At 36.7% G+C, this 18,548-nt stretch overlaps 3 protein-coding genes across 4 annotated transcripts; all 3 read left to right on the top strand.

Moving 5' to 3' along the window:
- On the top strand, positions 45-2,891 carry LOC18790192 (probable folate-biopterin transporter 6). Its single transcript, XM_007223050.2, has 4 exons — positions 45-1,139; positions 1,477-1,578; positions 1,865-2,035; positions 2,174-2,891. Exons 1-4 carry the CDS (start codon positions 477-479, stop codon positions 2,768-2,770), a joined length of 1,533 nt encoding a protein of 510 aa, XP_007223112.2. The 5' UTR covers positions 45-476; the 3' UTR covers positions 2,771-2,891.
- LOC18789563 (enhancer of rudimentary homolog) lies at positions 4,530-7,874 on the top strand. The gene is made up of 4 exons (XM_020553680.1): positions 4,530-4,748; positions 5,460-5,553; positions 6,537-6,657; positions 7,484-7,874. The coding sequence occupies exons 1-4, from the start codon at positions 4,746-4,748 to the stop codon at positions 7,572-7,574; spliced, it is 309 nt and encodes a 102-aa protein (XP_020409269.1). The 5' UTR covers positions 4,530-4,745; the 3' UTR covers positions 7,575-7,874.
- LOC18792279 (protein RRC1) lies at positions 10,357-18,432 on the top strand. 2 transcript variants are annotated; one of them, XM_020556048.1, is made up of 18 exons: positions 10,357-10,646; positions 10,855-10,942; positions 11,033-11,168; positions 11,346-11,391; positions 12,779-12,839; positions 12,928-13,089; positions 13,510-13,629; positions 13,738-13,903; positions 14,155-14,267; positions 14,460-14,531; positions 14,622-14,843; positions 15,021-15,079; positions 15,202-15,286; positions 15,368-15,505; positions 15,663-15,887; positions 15,981-16,750; positions 16,862-17,028; positions 17,563-18,432. In XM_020556048.1, exons 2-18 carry the CDS (start codon positions 10,868-10,870, stop codon positions 17,859-17,861), a joined length of 2,916 nt encoding a protein of 971 aa, XP_020411637.1. In that variant the 5' UTR covers positions 10,357-10,646; positions 10,855-10,867; the 3' UTR covers positions 17,862-18,432. The 2 variants fall into 2 exon arrangements, with proteins under 2 accessions (XP_020411637.1, XP_007225360.1); XM_007225298.2 differs by having other exon boundaries at positions 10,396-10,646; positions 12,937-13,089.

Consider the following 18,548-nt stretch of genomic DNA (forward strand, 5'->3'; position numbering starts at 1 on the left):
ATGGTTTGAAATGCGATAAAATTCTAATTTTTAATCCGTCAACCTATTCTCTCACGCCAAATTTTTAGCCCAAGTTTTTTGGTACAAGTTGAAACGATCCTCACTTTTGGTGCATTTGTTGCAAAATGTTCATTGATAGATGAACAATTTAACTATATGTGAACGTATTGGCTTCTGTCTTTATACTAGTTTGAAGTACTTTGCTTGCAGATGCTGTTATCTTTGAGCTCTCTGTTTATTCATATAATATTGCCTCTGAAGATTTTAGCATTAAGTTGCATTGTCCGACTTGTATTCTGAAGACATATTATATTGAATTAATCCATCCAAGTTCCAACCCTGCGTTTTCTTTAATACTTCATGAACTGTCATCAATTAACAAACCATTAAAAATACACAAAAGATGGAACTGACCCTCCTAGACTTTTTCTTCTTTGAGCCTCCAAATCTTTTACCTCCTCTACTTCCCCAGATCCATGCTCTCCATGGATCCCTCTCAAGAAACCAATATCATTGATCAAGCTACTTCAGACCAAAAAGATGATGATCATCATCATCGCCATTCAAACTCCACGAACCCATTTGCTCAAATGATCCAGCAACCCTTCCAATGGCTCCAAATGCTCTCTTCAGAACTCGACCCAACTTTTGTCTTGGGTGTGGTCATCGTCTATGGCCTCAGCCAAGGATTTTCAGGCTCTTATTTCAGAGTGGTCGCAGACTTCTACTGGAAAGATGTCCGGAAAGTCCAACCCTCAGTTGTGCAGCTCTACATAGGCTTGTACTACATCCCATGGGTCATGAAGCCCATTTGGGGCATATTGACTGACGTTTTTCCAGTTCAAGGCTATAGAAGACGACCCTATTTTGTGCTAGCAGGACTTACAGGGATCATTTCAGCCCTCATGGTTGCACTAAGTGACAGCTTGGCTGCTGCTGTGGCCTTGACTTGTTTGATTGGTGTCATGGCAAGTGTAGCGATTGCGGACGTGACGATTGATGCTTGTATTGCAAGGAATAGCATTGAGATCCGATGGTTGGCCTCGGATTTGCAGAGCCTTTGTGGGTTCTGCTCCTCTGCCGGAGCTTTGGTTGGGTACTCTACAAGTGGGTTTTTTGTTCACCATCTTGGTGCTCAGGTACCTTTTTTTTTCAAACTGAGATGGATTATATTATTTATTTAGTGTTACAGATATATGTGCAGTATAGTTTATTATGCAAATTGACTATATCTTATATGGGTTCGTGCATATTGGCATATTTTTATGTTATATTTATCTGGAACTTCCCAATAAAGATTCGTGCAATATTTTTCCCAGAAATTCTGGACGGATCTATGACATGTAAACTAAAAGGAACAGAATTGTGCTGTCTATCTTCTTATGAACCCATTTGTTCAGTATTTTTATATCTTGGGTTTTAATTTATTTTGGATTAAGGATTCTAAGAATTGAAAGCTGCAAATTGTTGTTGTAGGGTGCATTGGGTCTTTTAGCAATCCCACCAGTCTTTCTGACTGTACTGGGCTTTGTTATATATGAAGAAGGATCAACAAGCCTTCGTTCTGTGAAAAAGAAGGTTAGAAAATTTACACATTTTTTTGTTACCATAAATTTTCCACATTTCTCTTTTATGCTTTATTTTATTATCTCTTTCAGCAAAACCAGTGGTCCTGGGATAAAACAAAACAAAATAAAAACTCATCCTGTCATTATCTATCTTTTCCTGCGACAAACTCCGCTAAGTTCTCACCTGATGGTTCATATATATATATATATATATATATATATATATGAAAACTCCCCAGTAATATTTCCACATACAATATCTATATATGTTTAAATACAAATGTGTGCATGTCCAGGTAGTAGAGGAAGTAGGAGTGGCAATAAGGGGCATGTACAGAACAATCAAATGTCCTCAGGTGTGGAAGCCTTCCCTTTACATGTACCTATCTTTGACTCTCAGCATTAGCACTCATGAAGGCCAGTTTTATTGGTACACTGACCCTACAGCTGGTCCTGCTTTCTCTCAGGTCCCTCTCTAGCTTTCCCACTCTCTACATGTTATTTGTTAAAGAACATGACACGTCAATAACAAAACGTAGCAACATGTTATTGATACAAGGACAATTTGTCTTTCACATAGACTAATTGGCTTTATCCATGGGCAGGAGTTTGTTGGGATGATATATGCAGTTGGTGCAATGGCTTCAATAGTAGGGGTTCTGATCTACCACAACACTCTAAAAGACTACCCCTTTAGAAACCTACTCTTCTTTGCTCAACTTCTCTACGCCATATCAGGCATGCTCGATCTCACATTCATCCTAAGGTGGAACTTAATTCTGGGCATTCCCGACTACTTCTTTGTCATCATGGAAGAATGCGTTTCTCGAATCGTTAGCAGAATTAGATGGATGCCCATGATCGTATTGAGCACAAGGCTTTGCCCTCTAGGCATTGAAGGCACATTTTTTGCACTGTTGATGTGCATTGACAGCCTTGGCTCACTGTCCTCTAAATGGGGTGGAGGGGTGGTTCTTCATGCCTTGAATGTCACAAGGACAGATTTTACAAACTTATGGCTGGTCATTCTCATTAGGAATGTGTTGAGGTTTTCAACACTTGCTTTGATATTTTTGGTTCCCAAGGCTGATCAATTTGATGTGTTGATTCCTTCTGATCTTTTGACCAAAACCTCTGCTGTTAGTGCTGTAGATGATGAGAGCTTGGAACTGGTTCCAATGAAGGAGAAAATTGAGGTTTAGGTGCGCATGTTTTTATAGGTTCAGATGTAAAGAATTAGCCTCATACATTGTATTGTACAAAATCTTAAAGATGTTTACACAGTAAAATTGCTTTAGGGAGAGCATGCTTTATTATTTAGACAAAGGTTATTATGGTAATTGAAACCACGTATCATATAACAAATATACATGATATATCCACCAATTAGCTCTTGATTTAGTGATATTTAAAAGAGGCGATCAGTTCGAATTCTCCCTCCTCTGTAGCAAAAATTATAAAAAGGCGCTCAAATATTGATTTAGTGATATTTAAAGGAGGTGCTCAGCTCTTGTAATCAGTTAATTTTAGAATTCTTTTAGGCTTAAATGTCGAAATGGTCCATGTGTTCTACCTTATCGGCCAATTTAGTCCCTGTGTTATTAATTTGGCCAATTTAGTCCATGTGTTTGTATTAACAAATTTGATCTTTTTTGTCAAAATTATGTTAAAATCTATAAATAAATAAAAATATTTAAAATTAATTTAAAAATCTGTAATTAATTATAAAGATTTAAACTCAAATAATAATAATGCTAAAATGATTAAAAGCCACACAACCTCAACCTCAAATGGTCTCGATTCCTGTAGGAAAAAAAAAGGGTTCTTAGTTGAATTGATGCCTACTCTTTTCTTGCTGCAATTTTACTCTTTTCTTGCTGCAATTTTTCTTCTCTCTTATGTTTAAGATTTTCTCATACTCTACCCTTCATCTCTCTCTCCTCTTCGATCCATTGGCCTGAATATCGTTGACTTTTGCTGCAGCGAGGATGATCAATTGGCAGTAGAGCCATCAAGGTTATGGTGACCGGCTATGAAGATCTTCGTGATTTGTCAGAGAGAAAGCCAAGAGAGAGAGAGAGAGAGAGAGAGAGAGAGTTGTTGTGGTTAGGTGGGGTTGGAATGGTGGTGAGGGTGACTATGGTTTGGGGTTGGAGTGGTGGTGGTGAGGGTGGCTAGGTTTGGGAGGTGGTTGAGGTGTGTGCGCGAAATTAGGGAAGGTGAAATTAAAAAAAAAAAAATTCCATTTTCAGATTGAATTTAAAAATTTATAATCAATTACAGTTTTTATTTTAATTAATTTTAAATATTTTATATTTTATATTTTGAAGGGAATAGACCACATTGACTAACATATACAAACACAAGGACCAAATTGGCCAAATTGATAACACAGGGACTAAGGCCTATGAGATAAAATACATGGACCATTTTAACATTTAAGCCATTCTTTTAACAACACCCATTGGTAAATACCCAAACTGTCCTTTGCTTGCCACTAGAGCTGTTGGGAAAGAATTGGACCAATCAATCCACAATCTCCATTTCTTTGATCGAGTCATTTTATAGTGAGGCCTAATATATGACTATTAAGTGAGGCCATATCTTTTAATCGTTTGATTAAATTAGTTAGTCGTTAAATTAAATTAATTAATCTAATTCAACAATTAAAAGAAATAAGACCTCACTAAAGACCATGTATAAGACCCTCACTATAGAATTTCGCCACTATAGAATCCTTTTTTTTTTCGGACGAATTCTATAGAATCCTTGTTTTCTGATTGACTTGCGTATTTCGAACAAAAAAAAAGAAGAAAGACTTGCGTTTACCTGTCCAGCCCAAAGTCTTTCTTCGTTTCATTTTTAATTGTTTGTGGTCGGCAAGCCCCAAAAAAGTATTTCGGTTTTTCCTTTCCTCCATTTTTCAGTTTCTAGTCTATAATGCGAGAGAAAGTATACAAATCTAACGGTCAATTCTCCACCGAAAGACTACAGAAATCAGATCTTAATTGTCTATTATACCCTCAATTCTGACGAGGATCTAACCTAGTGGGCCACAGTGGCCCTGCTCAAGTCGTCTTCAACTCTCTCTCTTCCTCCCTCCCTCCGGTGGTCGCGTCGTTCCTACGAAGCCATAACATTATTGCGAGCTTCTGGTTCATCACTGTCAGCTCTCACATGGTAATCTAGTTCTTTTCCTTTCATTGATTTATTTTCTATATGTAAAGATACGAATCTCACTTTTCTCTCTGTAATTCCTACTATTCTTTGCAAGCATGTGGTTTCGTTCCTAAATCAAAGCCTTCCTTTTTGCCAAATTAGGGTTTTTGTTCTTTGTCATATTCTATGTCTCTTGCCTTTCAGTTTTTCCCTAAACCACCAATATAATGCTCTCTCGCATTCCTATAAAATTTTGGGCTAAAATTATATAAATTAGTCTTTTCAGCCTGAACCAGAGAATCTAGAAGTCTCTGGATAATCATAATTGAGGTTATCTTTCTACTGTGTTTGAGAATATTGAAGTACCAGAGCCTGTTAGGTTTAAAATTTGTTTTTTTTCTTCTCTATTTCGATTTTTTTCTTCGTTTACTAGGGAACCAAACAGACAGCTAGGGTTCTAATTTGTGGTTTTTTCGAAGTTATATTTTAGAATATGAATGTTGGAGACCATGAGATAATATGAGTTTTTCTTTTGAATTTTGTTGTCAAGCCTTACAATATAACAACTATATATAAATATATATATATATATATATAATGCTTCGCTTTATTTTGATTTGATATTATTGGTGTGAACAGTTCATTTCGTGTTTCATTGTAAGTTACTCTCGCGAGAAACATGCCCGTCTTGTTGGAATGTTGACTACGTTGTAATTTTATCATCATGTGTAGGCTAACAAGCACACCATCATTCTAATGCAAACTTCTCAGAACAAAGCAACTAGAACCTTTATGGACTATGATTCAATAAGTCAAGCAATGGATGGTATGTTTTATTTATGATGTTTGTCGTGGTTACAGTCTTTTTTTGGATGAGTTTTGTTGTTATTAAACTATCATTATTACCATCATTCAAATCTTTTGGCTTTAAAGTTTATTTACCTAAAGCTAAAGGGAATATGAATGCTTCATCATGCTATAAATTGAATTCTTACATAATAAAAAATGCTTGTGAGCTGCTAATTTCTCAAAATAAACTGAAAAAAGGGCATAGGTGATTTTATCTAGTAAAAGAAAATGATACATTTACTTTCACCTCATAGGTTGAATAACTAAATTTTTTCATGAAAACTGAAAGATTTGATAATTAATCGGTAGGAAGTATTTGGGGTAGTTGCTTGGCCATGTGAGAACTGTAGACCTGTACGGTGTAAAGAAATGAAAGATTAGTTGTCACTAGAGATATGAATGTCAACTTTTTCCCAACTCCCTATGGAAGATCCAGTGATTTGGAATAGAACTCACATAGGGGCACCTGAATAAATTTCCCTTCAGTGGTGTCTCTCCAGTATGGTTAAGTGCTGATCATGATTGATTGTGCAGCTGTCTAAGATAATTATTTTATTTAGTGAAATCTCCAATTTGCGTCTCTGCGGCAATTAGGATTTATAAGTTGCGAAAACATTACTATATTACATGTTTTATGATTAGTGTATTTGTGCTCAATGAAACATGATAACTCGTGTGACAAATAAAACTTCCACTTCATATGAGAGAGAAAACAGGTTTCTTCCCTGTGTTCTCCCTTCCCCCCCCCCCCCCCCCCCCCCCCCTCTTCTTCTTTTTCTCTGTAAACATATGTTTATCTATATGTTTAATGTGAGTTTTTTAGCCTTCCTGGTTCACAGTTGGATACTAGTCATCTGTTTTGGGTGAAAAGGCATTGGAGGGCTCCCAAGACATAATGTCGTTATAACCATCATCTTTTTGTTTGCATTGACTAGAGGTTATGCTGTTGTGCATGTATAGGTATATGTGGACTGTATGAGAGGAAGCTGAGGGAGTTAAATCCAGCAATTAGAAATATCTCATACGATATTGGAGATCTCTACAACTTTATTGATGGCCTCACTGACATGAGTGCTTTAGTGTACGCCTCTCTCTCTCTCTCTCTCTCTCACACACACACACACTCACTCACTCACTCACTCACACACACACACACACACACACACACACACACACACACACACACACACACACACACACAATACAGGCACCAAAATATGTATAGCCTTCTCACTGAGCAATTTTTGTAGATTTATGTTAATGATCTTTGAATTTTGAGTTAGAAATGTTTACTATGTACCTACAGAAAAAAGGTGTAATATAAAAGTTAAATCATTACAGAGTATGTGCATATTTGGCTATGTTGTCGAATTGGATTTTATTGATTGGTCTTTCGAAGAATTGGATCGTCTACCACGACATATGGTGGTTTAAATAATTTAAACTTTTGTATCAAACAGATGAGGTTTACACAGATGACTATCTGTTGAATGTGAATTTTGATCACGTATGATTATTTCCTGGATAGTACAAATTTATTTATTTATATTGTGAGTGCCTCACCTTATATATATATATATATATATTTGAAGTTAACTTATTATAGTTGCATCAGGAAAGCACCTTTCCAGTTGAAAAGTTTAAAGTACGGACTTTTTTTTTCCGGTCACCAGGCTACATAGCTGTACAGGAGTTACCATAGGCCAGCCGTTATACTTTACTTTATCCGTCCATCAAAGTCCCACCAGTTGGACAGCCTGTTTAATTTGGGATGGGAAAGTGATAAGAACTGAACATGATCCATTGTGAAATTGAGATTAATAAAATCTGGGTCCATCAAGTTTTGTTTGCGGTGGCTGTTGCCTGGGGAGGACACTAACACTTCTCTTTCTGGTTTTGGTTTGCAGTTATGATCACTCAATTCAAGCTTATCTGCCGTATGACCGACAATGGATTAAACAACGGACACTTCGACATCTGCAGAAACTGGCACATTGACTAAAGTGATGCTGCAGATTAGTTCTGTAGCAATCCGCAAAAAAAGAGAGGATTTGTAGACTTGAATCCATTATAAAGGGAATGGCTAATGGAGTGTATAATTTGTGACTATCTGGGCTTTGCATCTGGTCTGTGTTTAGCATGGTGTTGTAACTTTTCTATTTGTGCGCATATCTTCAAAAGCAACTTTTGTTTCATAAGCTTGACGGTGGTGATATTAGGCTCTTGTACTATTTAAAGAGGATATTTCTGAAAGTAGGTTATGTCTAGTAAAAGAAAAAACAATGGTTCGAACGGCTCGGGGTGTGTTTGCAACAATGTTCGACTTTTAGCAAAGGCTTTCACTGACCGTTGTCAAAGCTGACCATAAGGCCAACGACTAGCGACGGAAAAAGAGCGGTGAAATCCGAGTCCATTTTAATTTTGTCACTAAAAGTCGAATAACCATCTCGGATCGCAGCAAAAGGTGCAAAACCGTCATCTAAAACAGCACTGGCTACTTTTCTGCTGATTGAAGTGTTTCTCCTTCGGTTAGATTTTCCCCGGCAGTTTAGTAAATCCGGACAGAAGAATTTGCTTACCATTTGTCCAATTTACTTTCCACCATGAAAATGGAGGAGCACTTTTCCATTTCATGAAATAACTTGTGACCATAAGGCCAACGACTAGCGACGGAAAAAGCTCCGTGAAATCCGAGTCCATTATAATTTTGTCACTAAAAGTCGAATAACCATCTCGGATCGCAGCAAAAGGTGCAAAACCGTCATCTAAAACAGCACTGGCTACTTTTCTGCTGATTGTATATCTAAATATCTACTACAATAAACTCGACTGTTCAAACAAACTAGTGTTCTTAGAGGTTTAATCAAAACCAGTGGTCTTAGAGGTCTAATCAACACTAGTAATAATTTACGGTGTGTTTTGTAGAACAACAATGTTTTGTTAATTTTCTTTGTACTAGCCTCTCCACACGCGCTCTAGCGTTTGTCAGAGGCTTTTTAAAAAAAAAAAAATTAAATTCATTTTCGAATTAAAAAAAGATAATGGGTAGTGTTCCATAAAAATAGGATCCATTATTTGATTTTTTTTTAATTTTAATTTTTTAATATGAAAAAGTATGAATTTATCATATTATCCATTTAATTAAGAATTTTAATTCTTAATGTTTGCATTAACCAATGACATTTTCTGATAGTTTGAATGTTTCACCATTCTCTGCCTTTTGCTTTATATATATAGATGAATGGTAAAACCGATGTGGTTGGACCTGTGAATAGATTCATAAATTTAGTACTTAGGTCTCGTTTTCATTTATTTATAAGTTATAACTAGCCTCTTGGCACATGCTCACACATGTGCCAATTGGTTTTATTTTATTTTTAGAATTAAGAAAAGATAACATGGGTAGTTATCTATCTATATATAAAGCAAAAGATAAATAATGGTGAAACATTCAAAATACCAGAAAATACCCTTGGTTAATTCAAATATTAAGAATTGAAATTAATTAAATGAGGATAATATGGTAAATTCATTTTTTTATTCAAAAAAATTAAAATTAAAATTAAAAATAAAATTAGATAATAGGTCATACTTTTATGGAACATAACTACCCATGTTTTCTTTTCTTAATTCTAAAAATAAAATATAAAATATAAAATAAAACCAATTGGCACATGCGTGAGGGGCTAGTGTTCCATAAAGGTAGGACCTATTATCTGATTTTGTTTTTATTTTATTTTTTTTGAAAATAAAAAAAAATGAATTTACCATATTATCCTCATTTAATTAATTTCAATTCTTAATGTTTGAATTAACCAAGTGCATTTTCTGGTATTTTGAATGTTTCACTATTCTCTGTCTTTTACGTTATATATATAGATTCTCTTTGTCTAAATATAGTATTGGTACATAGCAAATTAGTTGCCTTTAGAGCAACTCCAGTAGGAGGGGCTAGTCCGGACAAGAGGCCCCTAGCCCCTAATTATGTTTCCAGCGGCCAAGGCTTGCCCACCAGTCTGGGCAAAGTCCAAGGCAAGATTTCACCTGGGCAAGATGACTTAATGTTGATGTTATTGTGACGTTTGCAGCCAATTTAAATAACAAAAAAATGAATAAAAGAGGAAAAAAAATACAAAAAATTTAAGATTTTTTAATTTATAAATACTGAGCCATATTTTTCACTTATTAGCTCACACCAAAACTCTATACAAATTCTTCTCCTCATATCTCATGTGAATAGTGGTTACCCTTGGGCTGCCATGAGAATGGGTGGAAAACCAACAAAAAAATGGTTAGGGCAGACACTATTCATATGAATAGTAATAGCTCTTGCCTCTCTTTACCTTTTGCTATGGCAAATGGATGGAAATACTTACAAGTAAGGTAAAACCAAATAACTTATTAACACTTGATAAAATAAGAACAACAATTAATTATTGTTCTAGTGTTTTTTTAAACTTATAAAAAGGTTAAATCAATATATATTTTTGGGCTCGGCCCAACTTTCCAGTGTGTTGATATTATAAACTAACCTAATATACGACGAGAGGTTCGAATTCTAGTGCAAAGAGATGCACACGGCTTGACCAACTGGCCCAACCAACATTTGCTAAAGTATCCATCCATGTCAAACTTGCATAATTTTTAGCGATTTTATAATAAAACTTTACCTCAAAAAATAGTAACTTTTTTCTATCCCTTTTCACATTAAGGATTTAATTAACATCTTTTTGTATTTAATAAAAACTTGTATATTTAAATTCTAATGACAAAATAATATGTATAAGGATATAATATATCGTACACCCGAATTTTATATATCTCCAATAGGCAAATAGTGTTGGTTTTACAGTAAGTCGGTACTCAGAAATCGATATAGCGGTCGAACCCCAAGTTTACGACTAGGGCTGCGGAGCCTCTTCTGAAGTTCTGATCGTACACGACCTGCGTTTCATAGTCGTCGTCCTCCACGGTTTTGGTATTTGCAGAAGAGAGAGGCGGAATCGGAATCGGACTGGTAGGGTTAGGGCTTTGCAGGGTTAAAGGCTTTTCAACCCTGCCCGACTATCGGTAAGCTGATTTGATTCTGACGATTGCGCTAAAGAAATTTGGAATTTTGAAAGTCCTAGGCTTTACATAGTATGGATTTTTATTTCGGATGCAAAGTTGGGTTTAAATAAATTATGAATTGGCGTTAAAGTATTGAATCTTGATGAATATTCTTTGTGCATTAAGCAAAGGTTATAATTTTGAGGCATTTTGTCGAACTGATTTTCAGAAGCTGATGCAATATGAGTTCGTTCTCCATCACGCGGAAGAAGACTCCCTTCCAAAAGCACAGAGAAGAGGAAGAGGCAAAGAAAAAGGTGCCGCCATTGATTAACTGGTTGGCTTCTGCAAAAGAGAGATTTTTACTGACAAATTAGTGTTTTATTCTTTTATCTTTTCCCTTTTAGAGAGCGGAGGAGGAAACAGCTCGCTTATATAAGGAGTTTGTGGATTCATTTCAAGGGGATAACGCACCTGGGTCGAAGGCTTTTGTGCGAGGAGGAACAATCAATCCCAATGAGAAGGTGAAGGCGGATACTGAAGGTTAGTATAACTGAAGATCTCTATACTGCTTTTTTGTTAAAGTTCTGGTAGTTTCAGTCTTAGTGCTTTGTTTTCCTATTATGTCATTTCACCCTATGGATAAGTAAAATAGCTTTCTATTATTATCGGGACACTTTAATAAAAACATGGACCTTTTTATTCATTCGCGGATGGCAGGTGAAAAGTCCAAAGATGGGGTATCTGTTCCAAAGAAGGGGAGTAGGTAAAGAAATGCTTTTGATTAACCATGTTGCAATACTCTTGACAAGGCATCATAACTAGGAGAGTTTTTGTGGTGATGATTTGATATCGTCAGATGGATTTTGTATTTTGAGGTTTGTAATTGTGTAAACTAGAAAAATGGAAAATGATAAGTGGGTTCTGATTTTATTCTTCTACTTAATGGCATCAAAATAGTCAAGTTTTGTCTCGAACAAACGATGATGCTATTCTGTTTCCAATCTTGAAAAGAAATGATAATCAAGTATTCAACTATAGATTTCAGATGAAACAAGCTTACTGTTCACTTATTTTTTCTTTTAACTCCTTTTCTATTTGTAAAGATGTATTGTGAGCTTGCTGTTATTCATTCATAGTTTATTGAATGTGATGACAATCTCTAGGTTTCTTGAATATCTTAAGTAAGCATATACTTCTAGTTTGTATATATATACTTTGCATTTTTATATTTAGGCATTTTTTGAGTTGCTTCAATGTGTGCTTGAGACATATGAAGCCAATGATTATCTGCATTGGGTGAAACATATCTTAATGCATGGAGTGTAGAGCACAATAATCAGCAATTGGAGTTCGGCCACTGGCCTGGGCCTTGAGTGTGACTGCCCTTGATAAACTAGATGGTACTGTCATGAAGTGGTAGTTCTGAAGCTGGAATGGTACTCACACAAATGCTTGATATGAAATGTTGTCAGTTATGTTACCCTGTATTGGTGTCAAAGTTAGAGTACTGTTCCATCTAGTGGCAACTTTTACTGTTTAAGTCTACATTGTCTGTATTCTCAATGTTATATAAACTCATTCAGTGACCTAGTCTGTAGTCACATAGCTGCTTTCGATTCATGAGTTGCAAGTTTAATGTGTCTGGATCAATAGCAATACCAAAAATTAGGCTTCAAAGCGGTTTATACTTCATTTGAAGTGAGAAAATCTAGTGTTCACCTGGAATTATTGCATTATGTTGCGGAAACAACGGAAATCTTGTGCCTGTTTGGATGAGATTTTAAATAATTTTCTATAGAAGTAGTGGAAAGCAGTAGCTTTTTTATGTTTTCTATAGTTTAGTTTTATAATTTCTGAACTAAAGCCGACGCTTCCTAAAAATTGTTCTGAAAGTCACTTGGCTACATGTTTTCACTGTATTTTGCCTTTTGTGATTTTATTGCAAAAGTATTTTCAAATGAAGGAACCAAACAGGCCCAACAAGGTAGCGGTTTGCAAGGGCTTAGGCAGAAATAAGCTATAGTCGAATAGTTGATATAAGATTAATGTGTCTATCTCCCCCCCTCCTCTCTTTTCCTATTTTATTTAATCATTTTCCAGGAAAAGAGCTTCGGTAACAAGCAAGTTTGTCATTAAATTATCTTCTGCAGGTATGTTCCATACTTACCAACACCTTCTTTGCCATCCAAAGGGAAAGAATCTGAGAAGAAGGTCAGTATCCTAATGGTAGCAATGGCTTTCGTTTGTAGTTTTTCAAAGTGAATTTCCTAGCGTATTGATTCCTGACATTGTCAATCAGCCATTGCAGAGGGAGGAGGAGAAGTCGAGGGAGAAAGAAAAATTGAAGCCTCGAGAAATAGATAAATATATGGAGGAGAGGAAGCAGGATTACGAGATGAGGGATAAGCGTAATCAAGAGCGTGAACATTGGCGTGATGGGCGACCAATTGAGAATTCTGCAGTATGTGTTTCCCTTAATGAATCTGGTTTTCAATTTTCTACGAAAGATGATTTGGATGATATCTTTTTGTTTTAGTATAGGTTGTTATGAGTAACTGGGTTGCTTAAATGAGCAGGTCTGAATGTGTGGTGTTTTTTTTTTTCGGGCGTAGCTTTTGAGCAAGGTCGTGCAAAAAGGTTTTAGGTTTAATGAGTGCATGCAAATACACTTTGGTATTGCAGATGCACATTTCATTTGTGTTTTGTGTTCTTATTATTTAGCTGTGTCTCCTAGAAGAAGTTTTGATTTCTGTTAAATTATATCTGTATTATTTCTATATTTCATATAGATGTTTTATTTTGCAGTGTTTTCTAGTTTTTATTTATTTATAAATATATATTAAATATTAGAAAATATACTCACTATGCCATTATTTTTCAGCCATCCAGTCGCTTTGATGAACTCCCTGATGAATTTGATCCAAGTGGAAAGCTTCTTGGATCATTTGATGATGGTGATCCACAAACTACTAATCTTTATGTTGGAAATCTTTCACCAAAGGTTTGGTCTTTTATTTTTTTTGGGTTTTTGGTTTTTTGACTTGGTGTTCTCTTGTGTATGATACAAAGAACTTGCCAATCTAAGTTATTATGTTCTTGATATCTCTAGGTTGACGAAAATTTTCTTTTGCGAACTTTTGGGAGATTTGGGCCAATTGCCAGTGTGAAAATAATGTGGCCTAGGACAGAAGAGGAGCGAAGGCGTCAAAGAAATTGTGGCTTTGTAGCTTTCATGAATAGAGCTGATGGACAGGCCGCGAAGGATGAAATGCAAGGTTTGGTTATTTCCAATTACCGTAGAATTGATGGATTTCTCTTGGCAGATGTTTGCAATGTGCATGAGTTGTTTTCTATGTGCAGATAGAGTTATCTCCCTAATTTGAAATCATGTTGCTCAGTAGTAATGCCACCTACTAATTCACATAAAATTAACATTATATGCCGATGTTATGCCTTGCCTTGTTAACTTTTATGTACTGGGAATGCATGGATAGGAAATGAATGAACAGGAATTTTTTGTGTGCAGGGGTGGTGGTTTATGAATATGAGTTGAAGATTGGGTGGGGCAAGTCTGTCGCTCTACCATCACAAGCACTACCTGCTCCCCCTCCAGGACATATGGCCATCAGGAGTAAGGAGGTTTGTTTCATTTTCATCATAAATTCTTTGGAATTAATTTGTAGTTGTAGATTGTTTGCATGTTGAAGTTCTTTTCGTGAATTTGATGCTTTCTAGCTAATTATTTGCGCCGTAGGGATTTGACATTCTCAGCATCACTTAAAGAGTTCACATTGGATTGTTGAAACTAACAACATTTTCTTTTGTTGACAGGGAGCAACTGTAATCTTGTCTGGTCCATCAGGCCCGCCTGTCACTTCTGTTCCCAGTCAAAATTCTGAACTGGTAATCTATCTAGTTCTTTTATAGTCTCTAGTTTTTTTTTCCCCCAATAGTGCAATCTTACCAATCTTTGTATGTGTTTATGGTGAATAGGTTCTTACTCCAAATGTTCCTGATATAACGGTTGTTCCACCAGAGGATGATCACCTCCGCCATGTGGTTGATACAATGGCTTTGTATGTTCTGGATGGTGGATGTGCCTTTGAACAAGCTATTATGGAGAGAGGCAGAGGGAATCCTCTTTTCACGTTCTTGTTTGAGCTTGGCTCGAAAGAGCACACTTACTATGTTTGGAGGCTCTATTCATTTGCTCAGGTAACCTTTTGTTATGTGCGTTCACATGCATAATTTTCTTAGGCAGTCGTGTAAATAATTCCTATTTCTTGGTAAAAGGACATGATTTTTGTTCTGAAGCTTGTGTATCATTGGTTGTTGAGTGACCTTAACTAATACTTTTTAAAGTTTCCTTAAAAATATATGACATAAATGCAGGGTGATACACTACAAAGGTGGCGAACAGAACCTTTCATTATGATTACTGGTAGTGGAAGGTAAATGCAACCCACTTTTTTATCTTTCTATGACATTTATTGTGAAAGCTCGATAGGTTTGAGTAGTGAGATGGTGCCTTGGACCATAATACTGATCCAGTGATATTTTATTTTATTTCCAGATGGATTCCACCACCTCTTCCGACAGTAAAGAGCCCAGAACATGGGAAAGAGGCTGGTACCACATATGCTGCAGGAAGAAGCAGGGTAATTTTCACACGCACAAGCAGGATGAATTTAATTCCTATATTTTCTCGTGGTGTAACTTTCTTTTCATTAATATTGTAGCGTGTAGAGCCAGAACGAACGCTTACAGATTCGCAGAGGGATGAGTTTGAGGATATGTTACGTGCATTAACGTTAGAGAGGAGTCAGATAAAGGATGCTATGGGGTTTGCATTGGACAATGCTGATGCAGCTGGGGAGGTAAATGCGGATAATAGTCACTTATCAGTTTGTTATTCAACGTTACAGATATAAGCAGATATATATTAATCAGTGGAGAGTTTCAATAGAAAAGAAAAGGAAGATAGAAAGACTAGTTCTGTGTGTACAATATTTCTCAGTCTGTTTTCTGTTGCAGATAGTTGAAGTTCTTACAGAATCTTTAACTCTCAAGGAGACGCCGATCCCAACCAAAGTAGCAAGACTCATGCTTGTCTCTGATGTGCTTCACAATAGCAGTGCTCCAGTAAAGAATGCATCTGCATATCGCACCAGATTTGAAGCAACATTACCAGACATAATGGAGAGCTTTAATGATTTGTATCGTAGCATAACAGGAAGGATCACCGCTGAGGCCCTTAAGGTAAGATGTACACGGCAATTTCATCTTGCTGTAGTTACAATCATAAATTTTTCTTTCTCTGACGCCAATTAATCTTTACTTGAAATTCTGCAGGAAAGAGTTCTTAAAGTATTGCAAGTATGGTCAGACTGGTTTCTTTTTTCAGACGCTTATGTGAATGGATTACGGGCTACTTTTCTTCGGTCTGGTAACTCTGGTGTGGTCCCTTTTCACTCCATATGTGGTGATGCACCTGAAATAGACAAAAAGATCACCTCCGAAGATACAGGTGATGCTTGTAAAACCAATCAAGATGCTGCTTTGGCAATGGGCAAAGGAGCAGCTATGAGGGAGTTATTGAGTCTTCCCCTAGCTGAGTTGGAAAGACGCTGCAGACATAATGGATTATCTCTTGTTGGTGGTCGAGAAACTATGGTTGCACGATTGCTTAGTCTGGAAGAGGCAGAAAAACAAAGGGGTTATGAACTAGATGATGACTTGAAATATGCACAGAGCCATTCAAGTTCAGCTAGATATTCAAGTAGCCGCAGAGAAATGAATATTGAACCAGACTCTATGGGAATATCTGCTCAAGGGAAAGGGTCCCTACCCTTGGTCCAAACCCTTCCAATTCCGCAGCCTGAACTAAAAGCTTTAACAAAGAAAGAAAAGAGTGATCCTGTTCTACCAGCCTCTAAATGGGCGCGAGAGGATGACGATAGTGATGATGAACAAAAGCGTAGTGCGAGGGATCTCGGGTTAAGCTACTCATCTTCTGGAAGTGAAAATGCTGGTGATGGTCCCAGTAAGGCTGATGAGATGGAGGTTGCAACTGATGCAAGCATTCCAGCACAACCTGACAGTGGAATAAGTGAGGAGCAGAGGTTGTATCTTAATTCTACATTGACATTCTGTCTAGTTTCATTTGTTAGGAAAAGCTGCTTTTAGGACCTTGTGAAATTGTGCTTATGTTTTGCTTGACTGTGTTACTGTAGGCAAAAGTTGAGACGTTTGGAAGTTGCTTTGATAGAATATCGTGAATCTCTCGAGGAGCGGGGAATAAAAAATCCTGAAGAAATTGAGAGGAAGGTTGCAATCCATCGGAAACGGCTTGAATCAGAGTATGGATTATCAGATTCCAGCGAAGATGCTTGTGGGAGTAGTAAGTGTTCATCTTAAGAATACAGAATATTATATGTGAGGAATCATGTGATATCTGTTTACTTTTATGTATGTTTCTTGTTCACTTTTGGTGTATCGGGTTATATCTTGCTGAGGTTCCCCCGTCTCCTTTAGTAAATATACACACCTTTACTTGTGGTTCAGACTGTTTCAGGTGTTAACAAAAGTATTAGTACTAAGCTTATAGTGATTTTTCGTGGGCACTCTCTCTCTGTCTCGCTCTCTCTCTCTCCTGTTTCTTTTTCTGAAAAAAAGACAAAAGTATCTGTTCTGTTCCACATATGAAGACTGATAAATGGAAGATTTTTGTAATTTATGAAATGAAATCAGTAACTGATAGACCTGTTAAATACAACATTAATCAAGTTTATTCTCACCCTACAACATTAGTCTAGGGACAACATTCTGTTGAGGTTGCGGTATTTGTCAGAAGTACTTGTTTTGTTTTTATTTATTTATTAATTTTATAATCCTTGATGTGTATCTTATAATTTGCCCCGTTTGGATTCTTTAGAGAGAACATCTTCAGAGAGGAAGGACAGACGGGATGATGATAATACTTCAAGAAAGCGGCACCGCAGTGGAAGCCAAAGTGATAGTCCGCTACAGAGATCGTCAAACAGAGATCGGGAGAGGGAACATGATTTGGACAGAGATCGGGAAAGACAGCGTGGTAGCGACAGAGATAGAGCCCATGATTTTGAAGGTGATAGGGTTCGGGACCGTGAAAAGAGTGGAAGTAGAGAGGGGGATGACCATGAGAGAGATAGAGGCAGAGAAAGAGACAGGGATAGGAGGAGACGAATGAAGTGAATCCTAGTCAACTTCCTTGGAAAAGAGATGGGAATCTAGTGGGTAATTTTCCAAAATTGAACCTCTTGGGTCGTTCAGAAATTGAGGTGGGTGTTTTTAGATGAAGTTGATGTCCAGGCCAAGATGGAGTTAAGCTGGAGTCTGCTTTGGAAGAAGTAGGAAGAAGTCTATGGTTACTTTGTGAAAAGCGGTTCCATCGTTTCTAGTATTAGTGACATCCTGTAAGGGGAAATCTAGTTCTTGGTAACCAATATTTGTTTGGGAATTACCTCATAATCACTTTAAGGTATCATATATCTCAGTTGTGTTGCGATGACCAAGGAGGGTAGGTACTTCTTTGCTTTTCAAATGCCACATTTTGGTACTGGTTTTGTAATCCACCAGGGGATGAGAAATGAAGCCATCAGAATCTTCCCCTAGTTTTTTGAAGTTCATTTCTCACCTGATCTTCTGTATGCGTTTGGCAATTACATGTACTTTGTATTTGATGGGACGCACGGACTTTTTTGATTCAAGTGTACAAGCAAAATCTCATATTTATTCTATTTACTAGGCTCGGTTTCTTCTGCTACTCTATTTGAGTCTCGCTTCTACCATTGTGATGCCTCACATTGCGCCTAAGTTTTAGTGCGTAGGCTTTCTATTTTAATAGAATGAACAGAGGAACAAATTGCTGGCATGCTTGCT

The sequence above is a fragment of the Prunus persica genome, chromosome G1, assembly GCF_000346465.2.
Source record: "Prunus persica cultivar Lovell chromosome G1, Prunus_persica_NCBIv2, whole genome shotgun sequence".
Classification (NCBI taxonomy): Eukaryota; Viridiplantae; Streptophyta; class Magnoliopsida; order Rosales; family Rosaceae; genus Prunus; species Prunus persica.

Coding starts and splice junctions, on each gene's coding strand:
- LOC18790192 (XM_007223050.2), top strand. CDS start 477: ATGCTCTCCATGGATCCCTCTCAAGAAACCAATATCATTGATCAAGCT. Junction 1,140..1,476: donor TTCACCATCTTGGTGCTCAG/GTACCTTTTTTT, acceptor TTGTTGTTGTAG/GGTGCATTGGGTCTTTTAGC. Junction 2,036..2,173: donor CTGGTCCTGCTTTCTCTCAG/GTCCCTCTCTAG, acceptor ATCCATGGGCAG/GAGTTTGTTGGGATGATATA.
- LOC18789563 (XM_020553680.1), top strand. Junction 5,554..6,536: donor AATAAGTCAAGCAATGGATG/GTATGTTTTATT, acceptor GTGCATGTATAG/GTATATGTGGACTGTATGAG. Junction 6,658..7,483: donor ACTGACATGAGTGCTTTAGT/GTACGCCTCTCT, acceptor TTTGGTTTGCAG/TTATGATCACTCAATTCAAG.
- LOC18792279 (XM_020556048.1), top strand. CDS start 10,868: ATGAGTTCGTTCTCCATCACGCGGAAGAAGACTCCCTTCCAAAAGCAC. Junction 13,090..13,509: donor GACCAATTGAGAATTCTGCA/GTATGTGTTTCC, acceptor ATTATTTTTCAG/CCATCCAGTCGCTTTGATGA. Junction 14,532..14,621: donor CCAGTCAAAATTCTGAACTG/GTAATCTATCTA, acceptor TATGGTGAATAG/GTTCTTACTCCAAATGTTCC.